Source organism: Euwallacea similis, chromosome 19 (genome assembly GCF_039881205.1).
Source record: "Euwallacea similis isolate ESF13 chromosome 19, ESF131.1, whole genome shotgun sequence".
NCBI lineage: Eukaryota > Metazoa > Arthropoda > Insecta > Coleoptera > Curculionidae > Euwallacea > Euwallacea similis.
In genome coordinates this window covers 2,878,777-2,901,333 of record NC_089627.1, presented here as the reverse complement: position 1 = coordinate 2,901,333, position 22,557 = coordinate 2,878,777, and the positions used below count along the sequence as shown (strand labels likewise).

The 22,557-nt window shown below is 33.6% G+C and overlaps 3 protein-coding genes across 6 annotated transcripts in view; 2 read left to right on the top strand and 1 right to left on the bottom strand.

Moving 5' to 3' along the window:
- The first annotated feature begins 7,487 nt into the window (after positions 1-7,487).
- su(f) (cleavage stimulation factor subunit su(f)) lies at positions 7,488-14,690 on the top strand. The gene is made up of 14 exons (XM_066399578.1): positions 7,488-7,652; positions 7,755-7,946; positions 9,035-9,067; positions 9,638-9,735; positions 9,821-10,049; positions 10,100-10,258; positions 10,313-10,504; positions 10,555-10,746; positions 10,943-11,106; positions 11,163-11,315; positions 11,369-11,563; positions 11,625-11,785; positions 12,064-12,198; positions 14,370-14,690. Exons 1-14 carry the CDS (start codon positions 7,623-7,625, stop codon positions 14,573-14,575), a joined length of 2,139 nt encoding a protein of 712 aa, XP_066255675.1. The 5' UTR covers positions 7,488-7,622; the 3' UTR covers positions 14,576-14,690.
- A 14-nt stretch (positions 14,691-14,704) lies between these two features.
- On the bottom strand, positions 14,705-16,897 carry LOC136415144 (nuclear speckle splicing regulatory protein 1). Its single transcript, XM_066399590.1, has 5 exons — positions 16,774-16,897; positions 15,881-16,040; positions 15,577-15,781; positions 15,244-15,519; positions 14,705-15,186 (listed from the first exon to the last, which is right to left on the bottom strand). The coding sequence occupies exons 1-5, from the start codon at positions 16,782-16,784 to the stop codon at positions 14,711-14,713; spliced, it is 1,128 nt and encodes a 375-aa protein (XP_066255687.1). The 5' UTR covers positions 16,785-16,897; the 3' UTR covers positions 14,705-14,710.
- A 4,145-nt stretch (positions 16,898-21,042) lies between these two features.
- The window catches only part of Fas3 (fasciclin 3), a 164,073-nt gene continuing 162,558 nt past the window's right edge, over positions 21,043-22,557 (top strand). For 2 of the 4 annotated variants that reach the window (XM_066399582.1, XM_066399581.1), the window contains exon 1: positions 21,043-21,329. In XM_066399582.1, the coding sequence (XP_066255679.1) occupies positions 21,266-21,329 (64 nt within the window). In that variant the 5' untranslated portion in view covers positions 21,043-21,265. The remainder of the gene's footprint in view (positions 21,330-22,557) is intronic. The other 2 variants (XM_066399583.1, XM_066399584.1) reach the window with 1 other exon arrangement.

Below are 22,557 nucleotides of genomic sequence, written 5' to 3'. Positions count from 1 at the left end.
GAGATTTGAGGTGCCGGAGAATAACCCGTATAGTATAAATACAGAAATTAATGAATCACAGAAATTCAATTTAGCTAAAATTGAATTTGACCTCTCAACAGTAGTTGAAGATTATAGAAATATGTGTCTTATCTCTCCTTATTTTTGACCTAACGAAGTACTTCATACGCACGTTATTCCCGGACACCCTGTATAAGGTTGGAAATCCTGTTGGTAGAAAACAGCTACAATATGAATACTGTTTTTACATGTTGACACCCCCAATATTCCGATAAACTCGATAATAACAGTGTCACAAATAGCGGAAGTACTCGAACCCCTCCCACAGTTAAGGGGGTCGGCGCGCTTCCAGACTGTGACTTTGGCAATTTAAACAATTCCTTAATTATCAGTTATAGGGGGTTTTTAATGATGTTCGATGAACATTGCGGAAACCTCTAATTATGGTCACGCTTTGAAGTGCAAATCGAAAACATTACAAATAGCAGTTGCAGCTTTGGATTTAGAGTTCCTTCATGGGCTGGTAGCTCGCAGGACTATACTCTAATCGGGGATAAAGGCACGTTAACCGGGAGTCTTTTTAACTTTTTTGCAGTCCTATAAATACAGTATATTCTCAGATGGGATTGCTAACAGGAGAAAGTTTTTTACTTTTTATTTTACGAGAAAAATGTATTGTTTATAAAAGTTTTGCTTGTTTCAAAACATTTGAATCAGTTCTCACTGTTTTAATTTTCCTTTTCGTTACAAAGAAATATCGAAAATAGGTCCATTTAGTTGAAAAATTTTCTAATTCCTAAAAACTAATTCTCGTTTTCAGAAGAATCGCGATTTTTCCAGCAACTCTCGGATTTTGATATATAAATTCAAGTTTAAGTTCTTGTAAAACTTATTTTTATATACTCATCCATTAGCCCTCTTTAAGCTGATTCCAAAGATATAGGGTTTTACATATTTATCTCTTGTAGTTCTCTAAAAAATTAATTAAATATTGTTTCTAATCAACCTTGAATATCTTGAAGGTCATGTCCCTTTAATAAAAATAATTGTAGTGCTTCCAAGAACCGGTTATATCTGGAATTCCTAAACTACTGGCATATTCCAAGCATTCCACTGTCAAGTGTTTTAGCGCTAGTTAAAGGGGAAGTTCTACTTAGTAAAAAGATAGCCTTGAAGGAAAGCAGGTCCGTTACTTACCGTAGGTAAGACAAAGTACGAAAACATCGCGAGAAAAGCCAGATAAGGACGTCAATATACATATATAATACAGGATTAAACCTTGAAGCCAAATTAACCACATCATCTATCTATCATTGTCTTGGATTCCCCGGTTGTGCAAGTCAGAGAGAAATAGATTTTTCCCTAGACGTTTCTTTGTTTTATTTAATCATAACCTCAAACATGTTTGTTTTAACTTTTACAAGAAACTTATTATTATTATTTTATTTACAATGAAATGTAATTAAAATAATTGGAAAGTATGTTTGGGGATAATAACTAACAGCAAAGTTGACAGTTATTATCCCATATATTCCATTCCACTCATGGGGTGTTCAAAACTCCAGATATCTAAAATATCTTCATGCCTCTTTGATCAAGCCCTTCCAGAACCAGAATAATATACAACGTACTTCAACAGAGTGGTGCGATATTCTACTTTATGTTTTGGACGTGTTTCGAGCCGACGTAGTGGACATCTATAATGTAGAGGCGTATTTTACATAGGTATTGTACTAAAATGAGGTCTGTGAAACTGTATATTTTACTTTCATACCGCCCATCTGCTAGCCATTTTGACTGCTCCTGTGCAGTCTGTGGTGTCATTGTGGTTGGCCACTAACCTTCCTTTTGTGATTTGATGGAGTCCTTTGACTTCAGGCAGACTACATGAAGCAACAAGATGTCTTTGTGTCCTTAGGAGAATATGTATGTGGAGAAGGTAAGTATGGATGAGGCTGATATGTCTGATCGCCTATATTAAATTCTTGAATGTCACATTGTGGGTGCAAATTTGGTGTTCTTTAGTAAAGCTGAAGGAAAAAAAATTGAGACTATAATGCAGCAAGGTCCAGTCAGCTTCCAAAGCATTCTGGGCTGTGTTTCCTGAGGTCTTGTAGATCAGGGTTAAATATTTTTATTAATTTTCTGGAAAATGCATACCTTCAGACTTTTCCTAAAAAAACCTACAGAGTAAGGTGTAAATAATAAAATAGAATTTTGTGGTATGATAAAAATTTGTACAGGGTGTCCTATTTTCGATGTAATTGAGAGGTTTCAGGTGTTTTTCGAATAGATAGAAAAAAGCCGTGATAGGAACTCTTGGCCCGATTTTTGAGATAAATTCAATGGTTTAAACAGCATTTCGATATCTCGACTCGTTTGGGAGATTCAGGGTATTTTTCGCTTTATGTCGTTTTCTGTAAAATTCCATAACGTTTTGTATGTGAATATTTAAAATTTTGGTAAAAACATCTTTGGTGCGTTTTTTTATGTGCGGTCCAGTGGCGTACTCGATTTTTGTCTAACTTAATTTATTTTCGAGTTACAGCCCAAAGTTGCATTTTTTTAACGGTAACCATAGTTGGCTACGACTCCATTAATTAGAGATGTTTTTTAGCTTTCTGAAAATATATAATTTCTTATATTTATCTCGGTAAGTAAGAAAATTATAAACAATTTTTTAAAAAACACCTCTTGATTAAGTCACCTATGAACTTTACGCAATTGTTTTATATAAATAAATAATGGAAACATATATGGGATTAGATTTAATATTTCAAAGCTTTGCTTAAAATAATAATTAATTATTCAAATTGATAACTTTTTGTGATGGCTCATACCAATAATACAAAGTATGAAAATTTGGAAAAGTTGGATATGATTGGCATATACTATCAGTATAATTTTAATGCAGACCAAGCTGCAGAGGCATATTTTAATAGATAGGTTGTGCATTTATTACTTTAATATTACTAGTATTTATGGAAACGCAATATAATATTGATACTTTACTGAAGATTCCCTAAATGACGATCCCAACAAGAATATATTCTCCAGATTAAAAGAACATCTATATATGAACCTACGGATTTTTTAAGAAGCCTAAGATCAAACATTATGCAAAAATGAATCAACAAGACGACGAAATAACTATCTTAACGAAAGTTAAGGAAAATCCTAATACTTCCTGCCGATCAATAGAAACGGAAGTTCGTGTATCTAAATCAAGAGAGCAAAAAATATAATTATACTCCGTATAAAAGAGAAATCGTTTATAATTTTCTTATCCGAGAGAAATATATGAAACTATGTATTTTCAAAAAGCTAAAAAAAATCTCTAATTAATTGAGTCATAGCTAACTATGGTTACCATTAAAAAAAATGCAACTTTGGTCTGTAACTCGAAAAAAAATTAAGCTAGAAAAAAATCGGGTACGCCACTGGATTGCACATAAAAAATTTACTAAAAATATTTTTACCGAAATTTAAAATATTTACAAACAAAAAAGTTTTGGAATTTTAAAGAAACCGGCATAAAACAAAAAACACCCTGTATCTCCCAAACGAATCGAGATATCGAAATGCTATTTAGACCATTGAATTTGTCTCAAAAATCGGGCCAAGGATTTCCACAATGGCTTTTTTCCATTTATTCGGGAAATACCTGAAATCTCCCAATCACATCGAAAATAAGATACCCTGTACATATGTGATAGCCTTAACTTCTTTAGTAAACCTAACAGTCACTCTAATTTGTTGAATTTTTCAAATGAACATAACATTTTAGGAGGGCACTCTATTCAGAAGGTCAAAAATCAAATGATAGTATGATTAATTCTTTAAATTTTTTTACTGCAGAGTGGCAGGTAATAAATCATTATAGAAATGTCAAAAAAAGCACAAATGAAACATTTCAGAATCATCAAGTATATGTATTTATTAAATTTTTTCGGGGTGGTTTCATCTATGGATATACAGGAGAAAAATCAAAACAAATATTACATATGTAGATGGCTAACCTTCTCTTCTACACGATGATGCAGGTTCATCTTTTACCTGAGAGGCACTGCATACAGGGTGACAAAAAAATGCCCGCACTTTTTAAAGCTATTTCAACAGTACCAAAATACTGTGTAAATTAATAAATCCGTGTAAATAACGAACGATGACGTTCACTAAATTACTATTAATAACATTAAACATAAAGTAGCGCATATATAAATAAAAATATATACATGTCAGAAGGGATGGTGTATGATCTCGTTCGGAAATCATGCTCGAAAAATTAAACACACTCGAATTGTATAGTTAATATTATTCAAAGAGAAAACTACAACAACACCTTAAACACTGCTTAAAACAAAGTCACTAATAATCTAGAAAAAAGGAGATAAAAACTGGTGATCCGAAGCCAGTCTTACTTAATCTCCTTTTCTCAAGGAACTGCCTCATCCCTTTTCCCATCTCTCCCCCCTGGCCCCATTCTACCCAATCCGGTCGTATTTCTCACGCCAGATCTGTTCTTCGTCCACACAAATCAGTCAGCTGCTCATAAATTCTTACCTGACTGACTGTTAAAAACTTATCACCGAAACTTAATTAATCAAGGAGTCCCTTTTCTTTATCACTAATCATAAGTCAAAGGCACCGACATACATATATAAAGTGTCTCCCAGTAGTGCATATACTAGACCAGGCCATTACCGAGCCTGGAAAATGGCTGCGACCGATTATCTTAGCAACAGCAGTCTTCTGTTGTCCCTTCTCTAGTAGTTGGCAACAATTTTGACTGTCGCAGATCGGTTCAATTGTGAAAATTCTCTCATCAATGAAGAGCACCTTCTTCAGTCATCCACCACCGGTTCAACGTAGTATCAGGCAAGAATTCGCCAGTCGCTTTGCCTTCAGTGGTTCATTGAGGAAATGAACTCGAGCGATTTTGTAACCCCGCAGTTGTAGCTTATTTTTGATAATGTTGCGGAGACTATCTCTGCTGATACCGAGCTCCTTAACCATTTCCTTCATTGAACGTCCAGCATTTGGCGTTCGGTAGCAGTAGCTGGACGACCGCTACGAGGACGATCTAAAATCCCTCCCATCTCCTTGTAACGTTTTACTGCGTCATTGACAGTTCATTTTGATTTTAATGTCAGTCGTCTTCATTCCCATCTTATGTAACTCGACTACAGTGATACGTTGGTTTTCACGAGGCTAAAACGACTGAAAGCACACACATGACTAGAATACATCATACAATAAAATTATACATAGAAGTCAGAAAAAACATAAAAAATAACCAGACTCGACAATATCAACGCTTAAACACGCGGACACTTTTGTGTCACCCTGTAGTTACCTACGTGATTATTCAACGTTTGGGAAGGAAACGGCCTAGCCTTTCGGTGCTTTTCAAGCTCGCATTCCCTAATTAAATAATAATAACTCTAAAACATGCCTCCAAGCCGGCATCTAATAACACTCGGTCCTCACTTTAGTTAAAAAATTTCCTCCGGAGAAATAATCGTCCCTAATAGTTCAATTTAACGTTTAAGATAAACGTTATAATAAAAATCGACACATGACCGCAGCGCCCCCTTAAACATATATATTAGGGCTTGTTGAGGATGCAGAAAAAACACAATAAAACGGCGGTTTTGGGTACCCACCAGACGGAGGAAATTGTTTTAATATTATTTGGGACAGCAATAAAAATTTAAGTGGTCGAGGTAGCTGACGCAAAATTGCTGGGTCGGGTTTTGTCATAAATTACTGAACTGTCAAAGGACCGAAATGGGCACTGTTATTTTCAAAATAGAATTATTATTTGGGGGAGACTTAAACATTTTCTTGAAGCCGAAGAGACGGTGTGTGGGAAAGGGTGTTCCAGTGTAGTTAACCGATTATTAGACTTTGTAGGCAAGTCTTCATTAACTTAATTTTATCGGACATCGATTGAGAAGTTAACGTTAATCTGCCTTTAAAATACCAAAATTGCGCTATAAAAAAAGTAAACTGTTAGGTATCTAATAACCTGAAGGGAGATCGTGGAGGTTTCTAAAGGTCACCGTTCTAGCTTTCTTGTGCTATGGAATCGTCAATGGCCTTCAATATCTATTGATTCCTGAGAGATTATTCCCTAATCTGGATGCGCTGCCTTCACGACGAATCTCGTCCAGATGTGCCACAAACACTCAAGAAACGAGAAATTCGCTGCACTAGCGTGAAAATTATGGTGGAAATTATTAAGTAAAAGCAATGAATTATCATTAAAATCATCTTAGACATCAATGCCAGCGTTCAACAGGCTGGGACTTGCTTAAAGTGTAGCAGCCGGGAGCTCAAGAAGAATGCTCAGAGGATCCATGGGACCATATCTTCGTTGAATCAACGGGAGAATAAATCTCGGTTCCTGACCAAAAGTGAACAATCAATTATTAGAGCCTTATTAAGGACTATCCTGTATCGCCACTATCAAAAGTACACGAGCAATTTCAATTTTCAGTTTGAGTGCAAATAATTTGATACATCAATAAATTCAAAAAAGCAGATTTTCTAGTGAAATCCGTCAATTACGTTGATTTTTTAAATTTTATGCTAGTAGGCCAAATTGAATGATATCTCTCTATTGGCCCCTCTAGCTACAGGTCAGAGCAGATCCCTTTGGACTCCATGGAGCGACCTTTGGTAGGTAGCTTCTCATATCCTGTCATAATTAGACGGCCACTATCGAGGAACAAAATACCGGAGGGGGAGAAAAGGAAATAATGGAAATTAATATCTTTTACTCTTCAAATCAGGATCCACTACTCCACGTGTGAAACTAAATGAGACTATAACGGCTTAATAAATCAGAAAGAAAAGGTTTTATCTGTGCAGATATGTCTACAAGCACAAAAAAAACTTGCAGACATATATATATATATATATATATATATATATATTGGTGGAACTTCTTTCTCAGAAAACTAAAGAAAACGGATCACTAAAGGTGCCAAAATCTTGAGTTGGGAGAGCCAGAATCCACAAAGTTCTCTTCAGAGAGCCATCTCAGAAACTAGCAGAGACCAAATGTTGTGACCACCTTTTAAAGAATTATGACAAGAACTTGTGCTCTCAGGGCTAATTGAATGGACCTAAAAGAGCGAACTGAGAAGAAATAAGCAATCACATCCTCTCAAGAAGACGATGCCTTTTCAGCCATATAAATATACCCTGGACGATGGACTTCTTCCCAATGTTGCTGCAGCAGCCCCTAGAAGGAGATAAAAGAAAGTTATGCCATTGTTGAGAAAGCTCCTCAAGACAAGTTTAACCTGTTACTATATTTTTATTTTAACATATTAAATTTTAAAAATGCACTGTATACTTATGATAAATGGATATCTTGAGTAAAATTAGTTCTTGGTGCACACTGAACAAGTGTGTGAGTACGAGCCGAGCGCTCAAATGTCAATGCGAAAACGTCTCATGTCAGGCAAGTCTGTCATTGTCATTTGCGGTTCCCTTGAAGTTGTAAAACAAAATGGTTTTTCATTAACATATATTGTAGAATGATTGTAAATAAATAAAGAAATTGAAAATATTTGTGGTACAAACTACCTTTAATTTGAATAATAATCATCATGAACGCAAACGAGGAACGTCTCCATATTGTAAGTTCTAGTTCAGCATTGAAACTTGTCCGTTTGATATTCAGGAATAACCCTGCTCTCCATGCATTTTAAAAAGTATTTGAATACCGCTGTTTTTTCTAGGATTGGGGTAACGAGAAGCTCTATCGTACTCAAAAGCAAGTAGAGAAGAACCCCTATGATCTCGAGGCGTGGTCTGTTTTATTACGGGAGTCTCAAAGCAAACACATTTCCGAAGTTCGTGCCCTATATGAGCATCTGATTACTATTTTTCCTAGTGCCTCCAGATATTGGAGAATCTACATTGAACATGAGGTAAAACTATAGCAAAGACCAATAACTTTGAATGTAATTCAAACATTATATCAAAAAGATATCAACCCTTTGTTCCTTCCTTATCATTCATATTTACCACCACATTTGAGTCAAAATGCTACCAAATATTTTCCAAAATAAATATAAATTATTTGTCATTCATAACTTGTAATACATACCAATAACAGGTAAGAAGAGTAGAAGAAGTATTGTCTTTTTTGTTAGCATTAAACTGGATTTATAATTTTATTAACATAAGCTACAAGAGGTAATGATAAAACATAACAAAAATAACATCATTTGTGTTGTCAGCATACTCTATAGCAAGTTATCATAACACATGACATTGCCAATTCTGACATCAACCCTATATTTAATATAGAACCTTAGTATCTTATTTTAAAATGATAAGTCATCTCAAAATCCAGCTTTGAACATAGACACCATAAAATAGTACAATGACCCATAAGTATATATAATCACATAAATGGATAAGTTGTATATTGTTATAAAAGGTATTTAACCATTTTAAATGAATCAATTTAGCCATAAATATAAAATTTTATTGTTTTCGCAAAGGAAAATAGTGTTCACCATCTTGTCCAGATAATTTCAATTGAAATGATTTTTTATACTTTTTGGTTATTGTAAAGTTTAAAGACTTGTAATGAAGAAAAGTCAAAATATAATTTCTCGATTTTTTATGTGATTGAAATGAAATTACTAACCTAATTTCATGTTAAGATTAATATAATGAACTTTGCTCTATAAGTGTAAAAATGAATGAGTTGTGCTTTCATTTGTTCCAAAGAGGCATATTATAACAAATTACATTATGTGTAATAAATCATAGGATCAAGGATCAATAAATCATATCAATCATAATAATAGATCATTCCGGTAGTTGAAACACCGACAATATGCCAATCAATGTTACCTTCTGTATTATCCCTACTCCTTTTTTCATTTTTCTCATGTAACAATTACCTCTTAAATCTACCCTTGTGCAGAAAGGAAAAAAGACCTGCATTTACCTAAACATTTTTTTCTATGTATTAGTACTTACAAATATTTTTTTTCTATTTCAGATCAAATCTAGAAACTTTGAAAGGGTTGAAAAGGTAAAAATCAGCATAAACAATGTTATACCAACTTTGTTTCTTAGCATTTTCTCCTCTTTTGATGTGCCAGCAATAAAACACACATTCCTGCTAATAATGTCTATTTTTGTTCAATTCACTTCATAAAATTGTGTTCAAAAACTGGGAGGAAGTTTTCCTTATCACTGCATAGTTATTGTGATATTAATTTCTAGCCTAATGTAAATTACCAAATAGCATTTTTTACATTTTTTGTTAATTTTCAGTGATTGATAAGACTTCTTTCTGGTTTATTAAATACCTTTGCATTCCAACCACGTATTATTACTGCCAATTTCTCATTTTTATCCTGAGCATGACATTTGTTAATCAAATATGGAGCATTTATGTATTTTTATTATCAACTACCTATTCCCTACGTGTACCCTCAAATTAAAAAAAGAAACAAAATATAAGGATTGAAAAACTTGAAGTGTTTTATTATGCGCCAATGCTCCTGTTTGGTTAACCAATGTCTAGACCAATAATATAATTATTATTGGAACTCTCCAATAAATAATTTTTACTCAATTTCCAAGTTTCTTTTACCAGCTTTTCCAAAGATGTCTGATGAAGATCTTGAACATCGAGTTGTGGAAATTGTATTTGACTTATGTGAAAGAAACTAAAGCTTCTTTGCCTACATACAAGTAAGTATGACTTGCATGGTTTTGTAAATGGCGTTCGCTATTGTTTTTAATTGAAATGGGGATTAGTAAATATTCATTATTCTAGGGAAAAGATGGCTCAAGCCTATGATTTTGCATTAGATAAAATAGGAATGGACATTAATTCCTTCTCAATATGGAATGATTATGTTAACTTCCTAAAAAGCGTCGAGGCCGTGGGTTCTTATGCAGAGAATCAAAAAATTGGGGCTGTAAGAAAGGTTTATCAAAGAGGCATTATCACTCCCATGATAGGCATGGAAACTTTTTGGAAAGATTACATTGCTTTTGAACAGGTAAATTTGTTTTCACTGCCGCTTCCTTCTTAAACAAACAGACATTTTAGAATATTAACCCGATTATCGCAGAAAAAATGAGCATTGAGAGAAGTAGGGATTATATGAACTCTCGAAGAGTATCCAAAGAGTTGGAAGTGCAAATTAGGGGCATTAATCGTAATGCTCCTAGTGTACCTCCAAATGGAAGCCCTGAAGAAAGAAAACAGGTCTCAAACCCTAATAAACCAAGTTATTTTTACCTAATTATCTTCTATTTATAGGTGGAACTGTGGCAAAAATACATCGCATGGGAAAAGTGCAACCCTTTGCGAACCGAAGACACTGCCCTGCATACTAAAAGAGTAATTTTTGCTCTTGAACAATGCCTGTTATGTTTAGGACATCATCCAGATATTTGGTACCAAGCAGCACAATTTTTAGAACATAGTAGCAAGATTTTAACCGAAAAAGGAGTAAGTTTTTAAGGAAAATTGGGAAAATTAAAAATATACATGTACTGTAGGATGTTAATGCTGCCAAAGTGTTTAGTGAAGAAGCAGCAAATGTCTTTGAAAGGGCAACAAGTACTCTGTTGAGTCGCAACATGTTGCTGTATTTTGCGTATGCCGATTACGAAGAGGGGCGGTTGAAGTATGAAAAAGTGCATCAGATTTATTCTAAGTATTTGGATATACCGGATATTGATCCTACATTGGTACGTTTAATTATGGTTTATCTTTGCTTTAATTAATATATTATTTGGCTCGAAACGCCTAAGTTTTCACAAGAATGTGAACAAAAATAATTGGTAGTTCAGTTATGTACGACATAAATTTACGTATACATAATTTGGTAATAATTGTAACTACAACATGTTGCATCGATACAACTTTTTTTAATCCTTGTTGCAGGCCTACATTCAATACATGAAATTCGCAAGAAGGGCCGAAGGCATTAAATCTGCCAGAGCTATTTTCAAAAGAGCCAGAGAAGATAATAGAGCCAAGTATCACATTTATGTATGTGCAGCCATAATGGAGTACTACTGTTCAAAAGATAAAAATATAGCTTTCAGGTACCTAATGATCTATTGTACCAAATGTTTTTTTTTAATAAAAAGGAGATTTATAGGATATTTGAACTTGGTCTCAAAAAGTTTGGTGACATTCCTGAATACGTCACGTGCTATATTGACTATCTGTCTCATTTGAATGAAGACAATAACACTCGGGTGCTTTTTGAAAGAGTTTTATCTTCAGGCAGTTTAGAAAATGAGAAATCTGTGTAAATACTTTCTGGTTTTAATTAATTGCCTATTTTGCAGTATCAAATTTCAGGGATATTTGGAATAAGTTCTTGGAATTTGAGTGTAACATTGGAGACCTTCAGTCCATTGTCAAAGTAGAGAAGAGACGATCAGAGGTGCTATCTAAAATTAAAGAATTTCAGGGCAAGGATACTGCCCAACTGGTTGATAGATATAGATTTCTAGACCTATTCCCTTGCTTGGCTCAAGAATTAAAGAGTATTGGGTAGGACATTATTAAATAGTTTATAATGGAAAAGTTGTAATTACTTCTTAATTTTTTATAGCTATACTGAAGTAATAAATATCACTGGAGCTGGGAAAAATCATATATTACATTCAATCATTAATCAAGACTCCGAGATGCCGCTGCCTAGACCAGATTACTCTCAAATGATCCCTTATAAGCCCAAAAATAATCCTTTACCTGGAGAACATCCAGTTCCCGGTAAGTATCAAGACAGGCAGAAATGAACTGGGGGAAACTTAAAATTCTTTATTTAAACAACGCTGCTTTGTTTATATAAAAAAAATCCGGATTACATTTAGAGGTAGCTAACAAACAAATGAAATAAATTGAGATTTTATTTTTATTTTTTATATATCAGGTAGTGTATTGTATCAGAAAATATGTATTTGATACTTGTATGTACAATGTGGTCGGAATTAGTCACACATCATAGTATATTTATATCACACATCTAAGTATTCAACTAATTTTTTAAGGTGGTTCTTTCCCTATGCCTCCTACTGCTGCCCAACTCTGCACACAGTTACCTCCTCCTCAATGTTTTAGAGGCCCCTTTGTGCATGTGGATATTATGATGGATATCTTTAACAGAATTTATCTGCCAGAACAAGGTAAGAAATACGAAATTTCATTGAGAATAGTAGTCGGACTCTTGGATCCTCGAACCGATGATGGATTCTTAAAATGGAGATTATACAGTGTTATTCACGTCATGCTACACGGAAAAAAGCGGCTAAAGTATTTAATATTTCGAATTTTTCTTTTTTGCGATGTATAGAACTCATATAGAGGTACATTCTAAAATTATTTTACTTTCATACAGGGGGTTGTAAATAAGTGAAAAATATCAAAGTTATGTTTCTTTAAATGGAACACTCAATATATTTTTTTTTTTTTTTTTTTTTTTTTTGTCGAGGAAAATCTTCATAGACACCCGGCCTGTTGTTCTGGCGGCCGGGTAGTGTGGGATTCATTCGGGGAACACTCTTCGGCGTTAACCGACGGTCCTCGAGCGCCTACCCACTAAAAACCCCGTTCTCTATAGTTAAACTGTCAAGACCCGGTACCGTCCCGAGGGACATCTCGTCAGTGACACTCAATATATTAGTACCGTTTTAGATTCCTTGAGATAAATAAATGTAAGTCTGATTAAGGTTTACCTACCGTAAACCTTAAGGATTTTGAAATAATTGAGATTTTGTAAAAATGTAGTGCAAATTTAAAAACTTTGCTTTAAAGGAAGTTTAGACTGGAATAAGCCAAAATTCACATCAAGCCTCAGACATGAGGCATATTTCATGCCATAGTCATGAAAATTTAAATATCTTATACAGTGTATCCAAAAAATAAATTGAAAAATGTATTTACTTTGAAGGGTATTAACTTGCTTAATTTAAATGGAACACCCTATATTTTATTACTCCAACTATCAAATTGAAACATTACCGATCGAAAACTATTATACTTTCCTATACTTAAATGTACAAGTTTTCCTTGAAAATTAAGATTTTTAAAGAAAGTAGAAAATCCTATTACTTTTTGTATCAGTTGCCACGGTGACATCGAAAATGTCAATATAAAGAGTCATATTTATGCATTCTTTTTTCGAAGATTTGATTAAATATGAAAATTATCTTGTAAGTTACGCAAATAATATTGAAAATATCATAAATAAAGAATTATCCGATTTCATATTTAATCAAATCTTCGAAAAAAGAATGCATAAATATGACTCTTTATATTGACATTTTCGATGTCACCGTGGCAACTGATACAAAAAGTAATAGGATTTTCTACTTTCTTTAAAAATCTTAATTTTCAAGGAAAACTTGTACATTTAAGTATAGGAAAGTATAATAGTTTTCGATCGGTAATGTTTCAATTTGATAGTTGGAGTAATAAAATATAGGGTGTTCCATTTAAATTAAGCAAGTTAATACCCTTCAAAGTAAATACATTTTTCAATTTATTTTTTGGATACACTGTATAAGATATTTAAATTTTCATGACTATGGCATGAAATATGCCTCATGTCTGAGGCTTGATGTGAATTTTGGCTTATTCCAGTCTAAACTTCCTTTAAAGCAAAGTTTTTAAATTTGCACTACATTTTTTACAAAATCTCAATTATTTCAAAATCTTTAAGACTTAGGGTAAGTAAACCTTAATCAAATTTACATTTATTTATTTCAACGAATCTAAAACGGTACTAATATATTGAGTGTTCCATTTAAAAAAACATAACTTTGATATTTTTCACTTATTTACAACCCCCTGCATAAAAGTAAAATAATTTTAGAATGTACCTTTATATAAGCTCTATACATTGCAAAAAAGAAAAATTCGAAATATTAAATACTTTAGCCGCAATATTCTGTGTAGCATGACGTGAATAACCCTGTATAGAATTATCAAATAGGACTTCAACGGAGAAATTTAAAAACAATTTGTTTTTAAATTCCTAAAGATTCTTAGAAAAAAAAATGAAATGAGATTTGCCTCAGAATTGCTTAAAGAAAATATGATATTTTAGCGTCCAAATATATCGAGATTTCAATACTTCGCGTGTTCCAGATTACACACACAAATCAACTTCGTAAAGAGTATTTCAAATTCCGGTCGAGAGTGCTGTGGAAAGCTTTACAAACATAATATGTCAAACACTAAATAGAATTTAAAATTTAATCTAGCTATGACCTGCATAAACAAAGTTTGCATATTTAACTAGAAATTTTTTGATACACTCATTATGCATATAACCTATTTTAATATTTTTTCTTAGTTCCCCAACCGACTGAACACGGTGACGTTCGATTATTTGACATTGCAAAATCAGTTCACTGGATAATCGAAGATAACGGAGGGTTAGGTATTAAAAGAAGGAAGAAAATTGGGCTAGCCGTAGATGGATCCGATGACGAAGACGTACATTTGCCGCCCATGAATGATCTTTACAGGCAACGGCAACAAAAAAAAGTCAGAATATAATAATCTTTTTCTTCTTTATTACAATTAAGTATTGTTTTCTTGGAGGTACGTCTCTAAGTAAGATTTTTGTAGGTATAATACATATTTTTGACAAATAAAAAAATACATGCATTTGCTAATTTATTACCCTAAGCTCTACCAGCCTCTCGCAGCTTTTCTTTCAAAATATCTCCTTACAGCTTCATCAAAAACCTCCCCCACAGTATGCTTTTTCCAAATATCTACTTTTGGCTTTTTGGGCTTCTTGAGTTCTTCCTGTTTGGCTTGTTCTTCAGGATTTTCTTCATTTTTCTTTAGCAGTGCAGCATTATCACTCAAAACATTGCCTTTGTCTGGAAGCTTCAAAATCTCCCCTTCATGTTCAATCATCTTGTCTTTTCCCAGGTTTTCCTGTTCGCCCTTATTTTCCTCCTCTTTTTCACTTTCACTGTCTGAAGAATCAACACTGAAGTCCGAATCAGCATCAAGATTTGACGGTAAATGTTCCTTTTTAATTTCAATTTGTTCAATTTCTTGTCCCTCCTCATCCTCATTATTGTCAGAGTCTTTCCTGCTTCTATATTTTCTTTTGGCTGCAGATTTCTTTTGCATTTGTTGGATGTTTGTACTTTCTTGAAATAAAATATGAAATCAATTGACATTAAGGGAACATTTTCTTTTGCTCTTACCTCTACTTCTTTTTTCGCCTTTCTCACTTCCCTCTTTGTCACTCATAAGTTCCTTCTTTATTTCCGTTGGCTCTTCCTTCAAGAGCCTGTCTTCAAAATTTACCTTTTGGTCGTATAAATGTCGGTAAAACCCGTCCAAATTGCCCTGTTTAGATACATCACCAATAGCTTCCAAATACTCCTCACGTTTTTCCTGTTCTTCTAAAACTTTCATTTCTTCCAGCTTCCTTTTGTATGCTCCAGTAACAAATGATTCTTTATCATTGAACTGTTCTCCTACAAATGTAAATAAATGTTTATAGTCATTGTTTAGGAATTTATTTCCATTTTAACCTTCGGCTTCGCGTTCTTTTTGCACATCCCTTTCAATTCTTCGTTCGTTTTCGCGCTTTCTCCTGTCTGCCGCCGCCAATAAACGATTGATGTATTTTGGTTTCTTGTCTATATCTTTTCGAGCTAACTTTGACTCAACCTTTTTCTTCTCAATCTCATCATATACTTCATCATATTGGAAGACTGTTGGGTCTTCTTCAAGAGCCTAAAATAAGCAAATATTTGACGATTAATAAACTAGCATAGTAAGTGGTAGAAAAAAACTATAATATTAACATTTATTAATTCTATTCTCAATTTGTACCCTTTGTTGGTTAATTATATCTTGTTTTTTTGATTCATTGCTTCTGTTAAATCCTGTTGGCTTTGACACTGTAGGAGTATCTGATTCTGAATCTTCATTAAATATTGAAGGTCTAATCACTGTGGTTCCTCCTTTTTTGTTTGGGAGAATTAGTCCATATCTGAAAGATGGAATTTATGTTTTAATTCTTTATTGGGAGCATTTTCAAAATAATATGTTAATTAGCAATATAATGCAAGTTAAAACATTGATTTTATTAATGTAAATAATATATATAAAAATTAATTTTTGGTGACAGTGTTAATGTTTGGGTAAGTTTAACATCTAAGTTTCTAAAAGATATTCTTGAGCAATGAGTAATAATTTTACAAATCTTAATCTCCAAATATAAGTAAATGCACACACATAAAATTTACTTGCACACATAAATTAGGGTTTAATTCAGTTAAGGTTAATTCGAAGTTGCCAATCTGTCAAAAAAATATAGATAGCTATGCAATCACTGGTAAATGATGCAAACTGAGGATTTAAGATTGAATGTAGCACATATTGTCCTGCATCCCTCTAAAATCTATCAATTGTTTTTTGAACAGAAGGCAGCCAGGCATTAATGCACTTCTCTGAATTTCATCACCATGGATTAGTGCCTCGTTTACTAAAAAGGGGGGACAACACTGTAAAAAGCTTTTCAACATTTGATTCTTCTAAATTGTTAATATAAATTATAAGTGTTAGCACTCAAATGGAGTTACCTCAGATACTTTGATACACTTAATGATTCACTTAGGGCTAGAAAGCAGGAAGTAAGGCATTAAAACTATGTGAGTTGCTCATAATTAGGAGAGAGAAGATAGAATCCAAACATTAACGTTCTACTTAAGGCTAGTACGTACTGTTTTGCCATGGCTTTTGTGTCTGGTGTAGGCACTTCAAAGCGTCTTATCTATTATTTAAGTTCACAATGATCAAGTTACTGTTAATAATAATCAAAAATTAACAAAAATAGTTCCTCAAACGTGAAATAAAGCAATAACAAGTTTTTCTAACCTCACATCTTAATATATAAATGTCAAAAATTTGAAAGTTAACAAAGGGGTTTACAGAAGTATGATTCTGCACATTGCTCCTAGAACTGTGTCTTAAAAATACGAGCAAGCTTATCATAAGTTGATACGTTAATTAATTACTTTCCACGTTGTGTTTAAGGCTGTTCTTGTGATTACCAACATTGAAATTAGACATAGAAATTAGATTAGTTCATTGACTCTTCGTATTAGTGCTACTATACACAATTCTAACTATCTTCGTTACCGTGAAACTCTCCACGATTCCCGTTTTTTAATTACATCCGAGTATATGATGATCGTGTGTAGAAAAAGCACACCTATTATATACGTATGCTCGACAAGATTTAGAGGCTTACAGGCTTCGAAATGCTTGGGGCAATGAGAACGGTTCTCATTAATACGTAGAGCATTGGAGTCTCTGATAAATAAATTGCAACTTGGAGTAAGAGCCGTTCTAAAACGTGGAGGGGGGGGGGGGGGGGGAAGCCCTGTAGTTAGGCCTCGGGAAGCACTTTATTCCCCAATACACTCTTTTTCACTTCTTGTGCCCCATATACTATGTGGATATGAATTCGTCATTATGAAGGAGAGATTCTTATCTAATTAGTTCGAGATAAGTCCTTTGTTGGGGAAAAAGCTGTCTTCGAAGACTATGTCAACGATCTAGAAGAAATGGATGTAGTATTATTTTTCACAGTTTTGTGTCCTATTTTTGGCAAATTAGGCACCATGACATGTTGCGTCTTATACTATAGAGTGATTCATTTAATAGCGCCCACTATCGAATTGAGGTTTCTAGAACCGAGTCAGAGAACTTAAAAAAATCATATTGATACTTCCATTATTGAAAAGTGATATCGAAGAAACATCAATTTCCACATACTTTCATTTTTTATAAGTTGCTTGTGGGATGATAAAGAAATGAGCTTAGTTCCTATGGCTTTATCTGGATATCCACAGCGACGAGACAAAATAAACGAAAATCAATTGCCCAGTTGCTATTTTGGTCACAGCTGTATCGAATTTTGAAGTTTTAAGGAGTCAAATCCCTTTTATTTTTCATAAATTGTTGACCTCCTACAAAAAGTATCGTATGCAACTTGCACAGAATGACCATTTCCTACTTATATAACCAACGTCATATGCGTGGGAAATGAGTAGCATTTCGTGCTTGTTGTATAATATAATATACCATTTCTATTGGATTACGGTTACGAATTAAAAAATACGAGTGAATTGATTTAATTAAATTAATTAAACATGATGAACCATATGGGGCGCCTTGTGCGATCAACGTAGAAATTGATGACAGTTATGAATCTCTCATCCGGAAAAACCTCCTGGAATTTAATTTTGTGAAGTTGAACAATTCGCTTGAATAAAAACTATGATAGAAAATCGATCTTTTAAATTTAAACTCTGCTATCTTTTAACCTTGTAATTATCAACTTTTAGATTAGGCAAATGTATCTGAATCGTTTTATGCTAATCCCAGCAAACTGCGGCAAAGTGTTGTAAAGGCTTTTCATTTACACCCTGTATTTTGGCTGGCCGTGGAAGTCGCGATAGTCCAAAACAATGCATTTATGTTATACTTAGATTTTAGATTACATTCGGTGAAACTTTAAATGTAACTTTTCTCTGCCATCTCTGAAGAACATATATTCCCCTAATAACCGAAAGAAATTAAAATGAAGGAAGTAAATCTTTTAAAACTTGCCCTAAAGCCTCTGAGCAAACTCCACGACGATCGTACCCACCTGCAGGGTTAGATACACCCCAAACTTTTTGTAGGAAACAAGCGGAACCGGTATTACAATTTGAAATCCCCGAAAGTTTGGGTTTACGTCGAGAAAATTGAAAAACTCTTCCACGGTGAAATTGAATATAGTTATTCTGGGGTCTCAGAAGTTTTATGTATCGGATGTTTCGAGAAGCCTTTTTATTTGGGAGATGTAAGCACAATCAAAATTCAGTTATCAGTAGTTTTTTTACATATGAAATTGTTGTGGGAAATTATTATAGTTGTACAGTAAATTTCAGCGATTTTAAAATTTTAACTGCAGGGATGCGGCACTTAAAATTTAATTTAAATTTCACCCGTTCGTGAACTATGACTATAAAACACAGGGTGAAGTCTTTAGCACAGAAAGAAGGAAATTGCCGAAATCTTTAATTAAAATTTTCAACAATTTTCCGCCGTAATTATTATGTTTCATCGCTTCATCGGGACGATGAAAACGCAATTATGGAAGGAGTAATTTATTTTTGAGTGGGTTTATTTTAGTGAGGTATTCACTGGCGAGCTGAGCTGCAATGCTGATGGCTTTTGTTCGGCAAAACTTCTTAATGCAGCTTAAAACCCATTATATGTTTCTGCAAACAGCAAATGGAAACTTTATCGACCTTTTGTAACAACTTCCTAAAACTACTTCCAGAGGTTAATTTCCATAACCAGGCCTTTATTTGATATTCAGTTTTACCTAAATTTATTACGATTTGCTTTTAGTATTTAAAATGATTTAAAATTTTTGGTTACTTCGCCAACTGTAAAATAATGTATTGCAATTGTGGAAAATGAAGGAGTGAACTTCTAAAGTAGTTTTGTTGTGGCACATGAAAATTATAACCACAGCAGGAACAAAGTGAAGTCTGAAGAAACAAACCTGATGAAAAAAGACAAACTAAAAACAAATTAACACTAACGATATGTTGCTTAGTGCAGATCATGTTCTGTCAATCTATAGAGATGACATTTATTTTATTCGTATTCCGAAACCCTGAGGCAAAATATAGCACACAGATGGTGTCACAGTAATGTTGGTTATGCTAATCTACAGGCGTGTCGGCTAGTAAACGCTGTTACGTAATATTATTACGCACGGTTGGTAGCTTTACTACATACACTTATCTATACATATCAAGTTACGACAGAATAAAATTACATTTGTGTATTGGATGGCTTGTTCGCATAAGCTCAATAGAAACTTTTATTTGTGCAGGTGAAGTCCAGAATTGGGAAAACTACCTAATAATATGATAGAAAATTTTGAATAGAAGAAGCGAGCAGTTCAAAGGAAAACTAAAACCGTTCCCTTCTGCTTGCTAAAATTGCATTATATTGCTTTTTCGTTGGCGAAATCTATTAATTTCGATCTCGCAAAAAGAGAAATATTTCGAAAGTCGTATCCGAGTTATTGTACCGAATTTTTACTGAGTGAATATTTGATTTAAACGATCGTTCACAAACTACATATGTTGGAACACACGTTTAGAACTACACACACACGTCCGTATGTTTGACGAAACAGCGACCCGATTCAGTTTATCAAAATGTGTTATCTATCTTTTTAAATAGAAATTTGGCAAAGAAATTTCAAGATCTTTATAAAGATCTTTGTAAAGATCTCGAAGCATCGGTAAAATAATTTAATTAAGTAACTTTTAAGGGAATTTAAAGTTGATATGGTAGCGTTTGCCTTAAATATTGAATATTAATATCAGAAGCAGTAAAATAAAATATGAAAAATTTCGTTTTTCGTAATAACTGAAAAATGCCTTGGCCTTTAAGGTGATTAAAAATGAAACAATTATTTATAAAGATTAGAATTTGTGAAAAATAACTAAAATCCTTCAGTTTTAAAGAGATATTTTTAAGGCATGAACTTATAGCTGAAAATAGAATCACAAGAGACTGAGTTTTCTTTTTAAAAAAACATTTTTCAGTTTTCAAAAGAGCCATCTTTTAAGTAATAGTCGATGCAATCGCACCAATTTTTTAAAACTTCTTCCGCTCTGCAAATTGCTTTTTCGATTTTCCCATTCAGGCGATAATAAATTACGGAAAAAAGAGTGCTCAGTCAGCCGAAGCAACTTCACACAGGCATATCGGGGTCCGATGCATTTTGCAACCCACACACAGCTGCAAAAACAAACGCATCTTATCATCAGTCATACCGCGAAAACAAAATACCAAAAACTACAACGAAACATTGAAAAAAGTTTAAAAAAAAACGAAAAACAACCGTTTATTTTGGGGCGAACGGCCGCGAAGCACATCGGAAAGCGGCGAGCGTCCATCCGTTGTTCGCTCGGCAACGTCGCGTATTTCAGTTGTTTGCCGTTCACCATCTACGACAAACGTTCCTAACGCAGAAGCGGTGACGTTCGCTTGATTCGTAATTTTGAGCGACGCGGGAACTTTTAAAGTTTCACAAGTGTGCGAAAGTTTCTTAAAGTGTTCAATTTTGGGAGTTTCAGTGTACTTTGTGTGGAAAAAAAAGTGGATTTAAGAAGTAGAGTGGTATAAGACACCGCGATGGAGTTGGTGTTCAACGGCCCCATGCTTCTGGTAGCAGCGATGGGATTCTTCTTTATTCAAGGTAGGTAACTCGGTTGTGGTCAGTGAACGGCGGCGAAGATGCGACTTGTTCTGGGAAATTTGGTTTCTATATTGTCTTGGACATGGTTTTTTGCCTAATTTAAGCAATCATGGTTGCTCTCTTTGAGAGTAAGTAATTGAAACCTCTGGGTAATTAAATCTGAGCTCTGGTCAGTGGGTCAACGGTTGAAAAATATTCAAAGAGAAGTTTTGTTCAAAGCAGAGCACAATGTTCCTATAACGTTACATGAAATATGTTGGATAATGATGTTATCAGATAGAGAATATTCCAGGAGTTTTTCAGATAAGATTAGCAGTGATTGTGTTTTTGGATGATGGAGATAGTAGGCTCCTCGATTTCACTACACAACAAATATTATCCTTGTGCAAATGTATTTTTAGAACCGAACTGGAAATTAATAAAAAGATTTAGTAGATTAGTTCATAAGAAAAAAAAATGTTATTGAATCATATTGCCTCATTGATAAGCGCATACTTAGCCTCTCATACATACGCACACTCAACCACATATTTACTTACCTGTGTGCTTATTCATTTATTTAATAATAAGCTTAACGTTTTATGTGTCTTCAGTTTTATCCAATTTAAAGCTTTTAGCGCCACCTTTATTAATCTAAAGCTTATTTAAGGAAAGTTGAATAGGCACATAGAAGGGAAACCCTCTAAACGTCAATACGGTCGGACCTTTACAAATTGCCTTACTAGAGGTGTTACATGTCCTTTCATTTAAACTTTTAACTGAGGTTAAAACTCTTAATCATTCATTGACGATTTTTTAGGTTTTTACGACACATTACGTGTGGATACCAATTCTCACTACTAAAAAAATAAATCAAGAGTTCAAAGCGAGATTGTCACAACATTGAGAGTGAGGGAGGGAGAAAAATTAATATAAAAAATACAAATAAATAAGTAAATAAACACATCATTTTAAGCACAAAATATGGTTCAGTTTCAAAAGTTAACTTACCCTTCCTTAATATGGTAAACGAGATGTATGAATAATTTGAACCAAGAAAGAATCAATTCGCATAATTCAATATAACTGGTAAGACAGTTTAGAGAAAATCACGGAGAATTTAGATTATTTTTATAGAAGTCGACCATTTTGTTGTCAGGCTTCTTTTTTTGGACAGGTCTATTATCTACTTAGTATTAAATAACTGATATTGATCAAAAACTGATATTGGCACATCAACAAAACGTAA

Excerpts from the sequence above, each read along its gene's own strand:
- LOC136415144 (XM_066399590.1), bottom strand. Across the intron at positions 15,520-15,576 it reads AAAAGAACGCGAAGCCGAAG|GAGAACAGTTCAATGATAAA; the intron begins GTTAAAATGGAA and ends TTACATTTGTAG. Across the intron at positions 15,187-15,243 it reads AGGCGAAAAAAGAAGTAGAG|AAAGTACAAACATCCAACAA; the intron begins GTAAGAGCAAAA and ends TTTTATTTCAAG.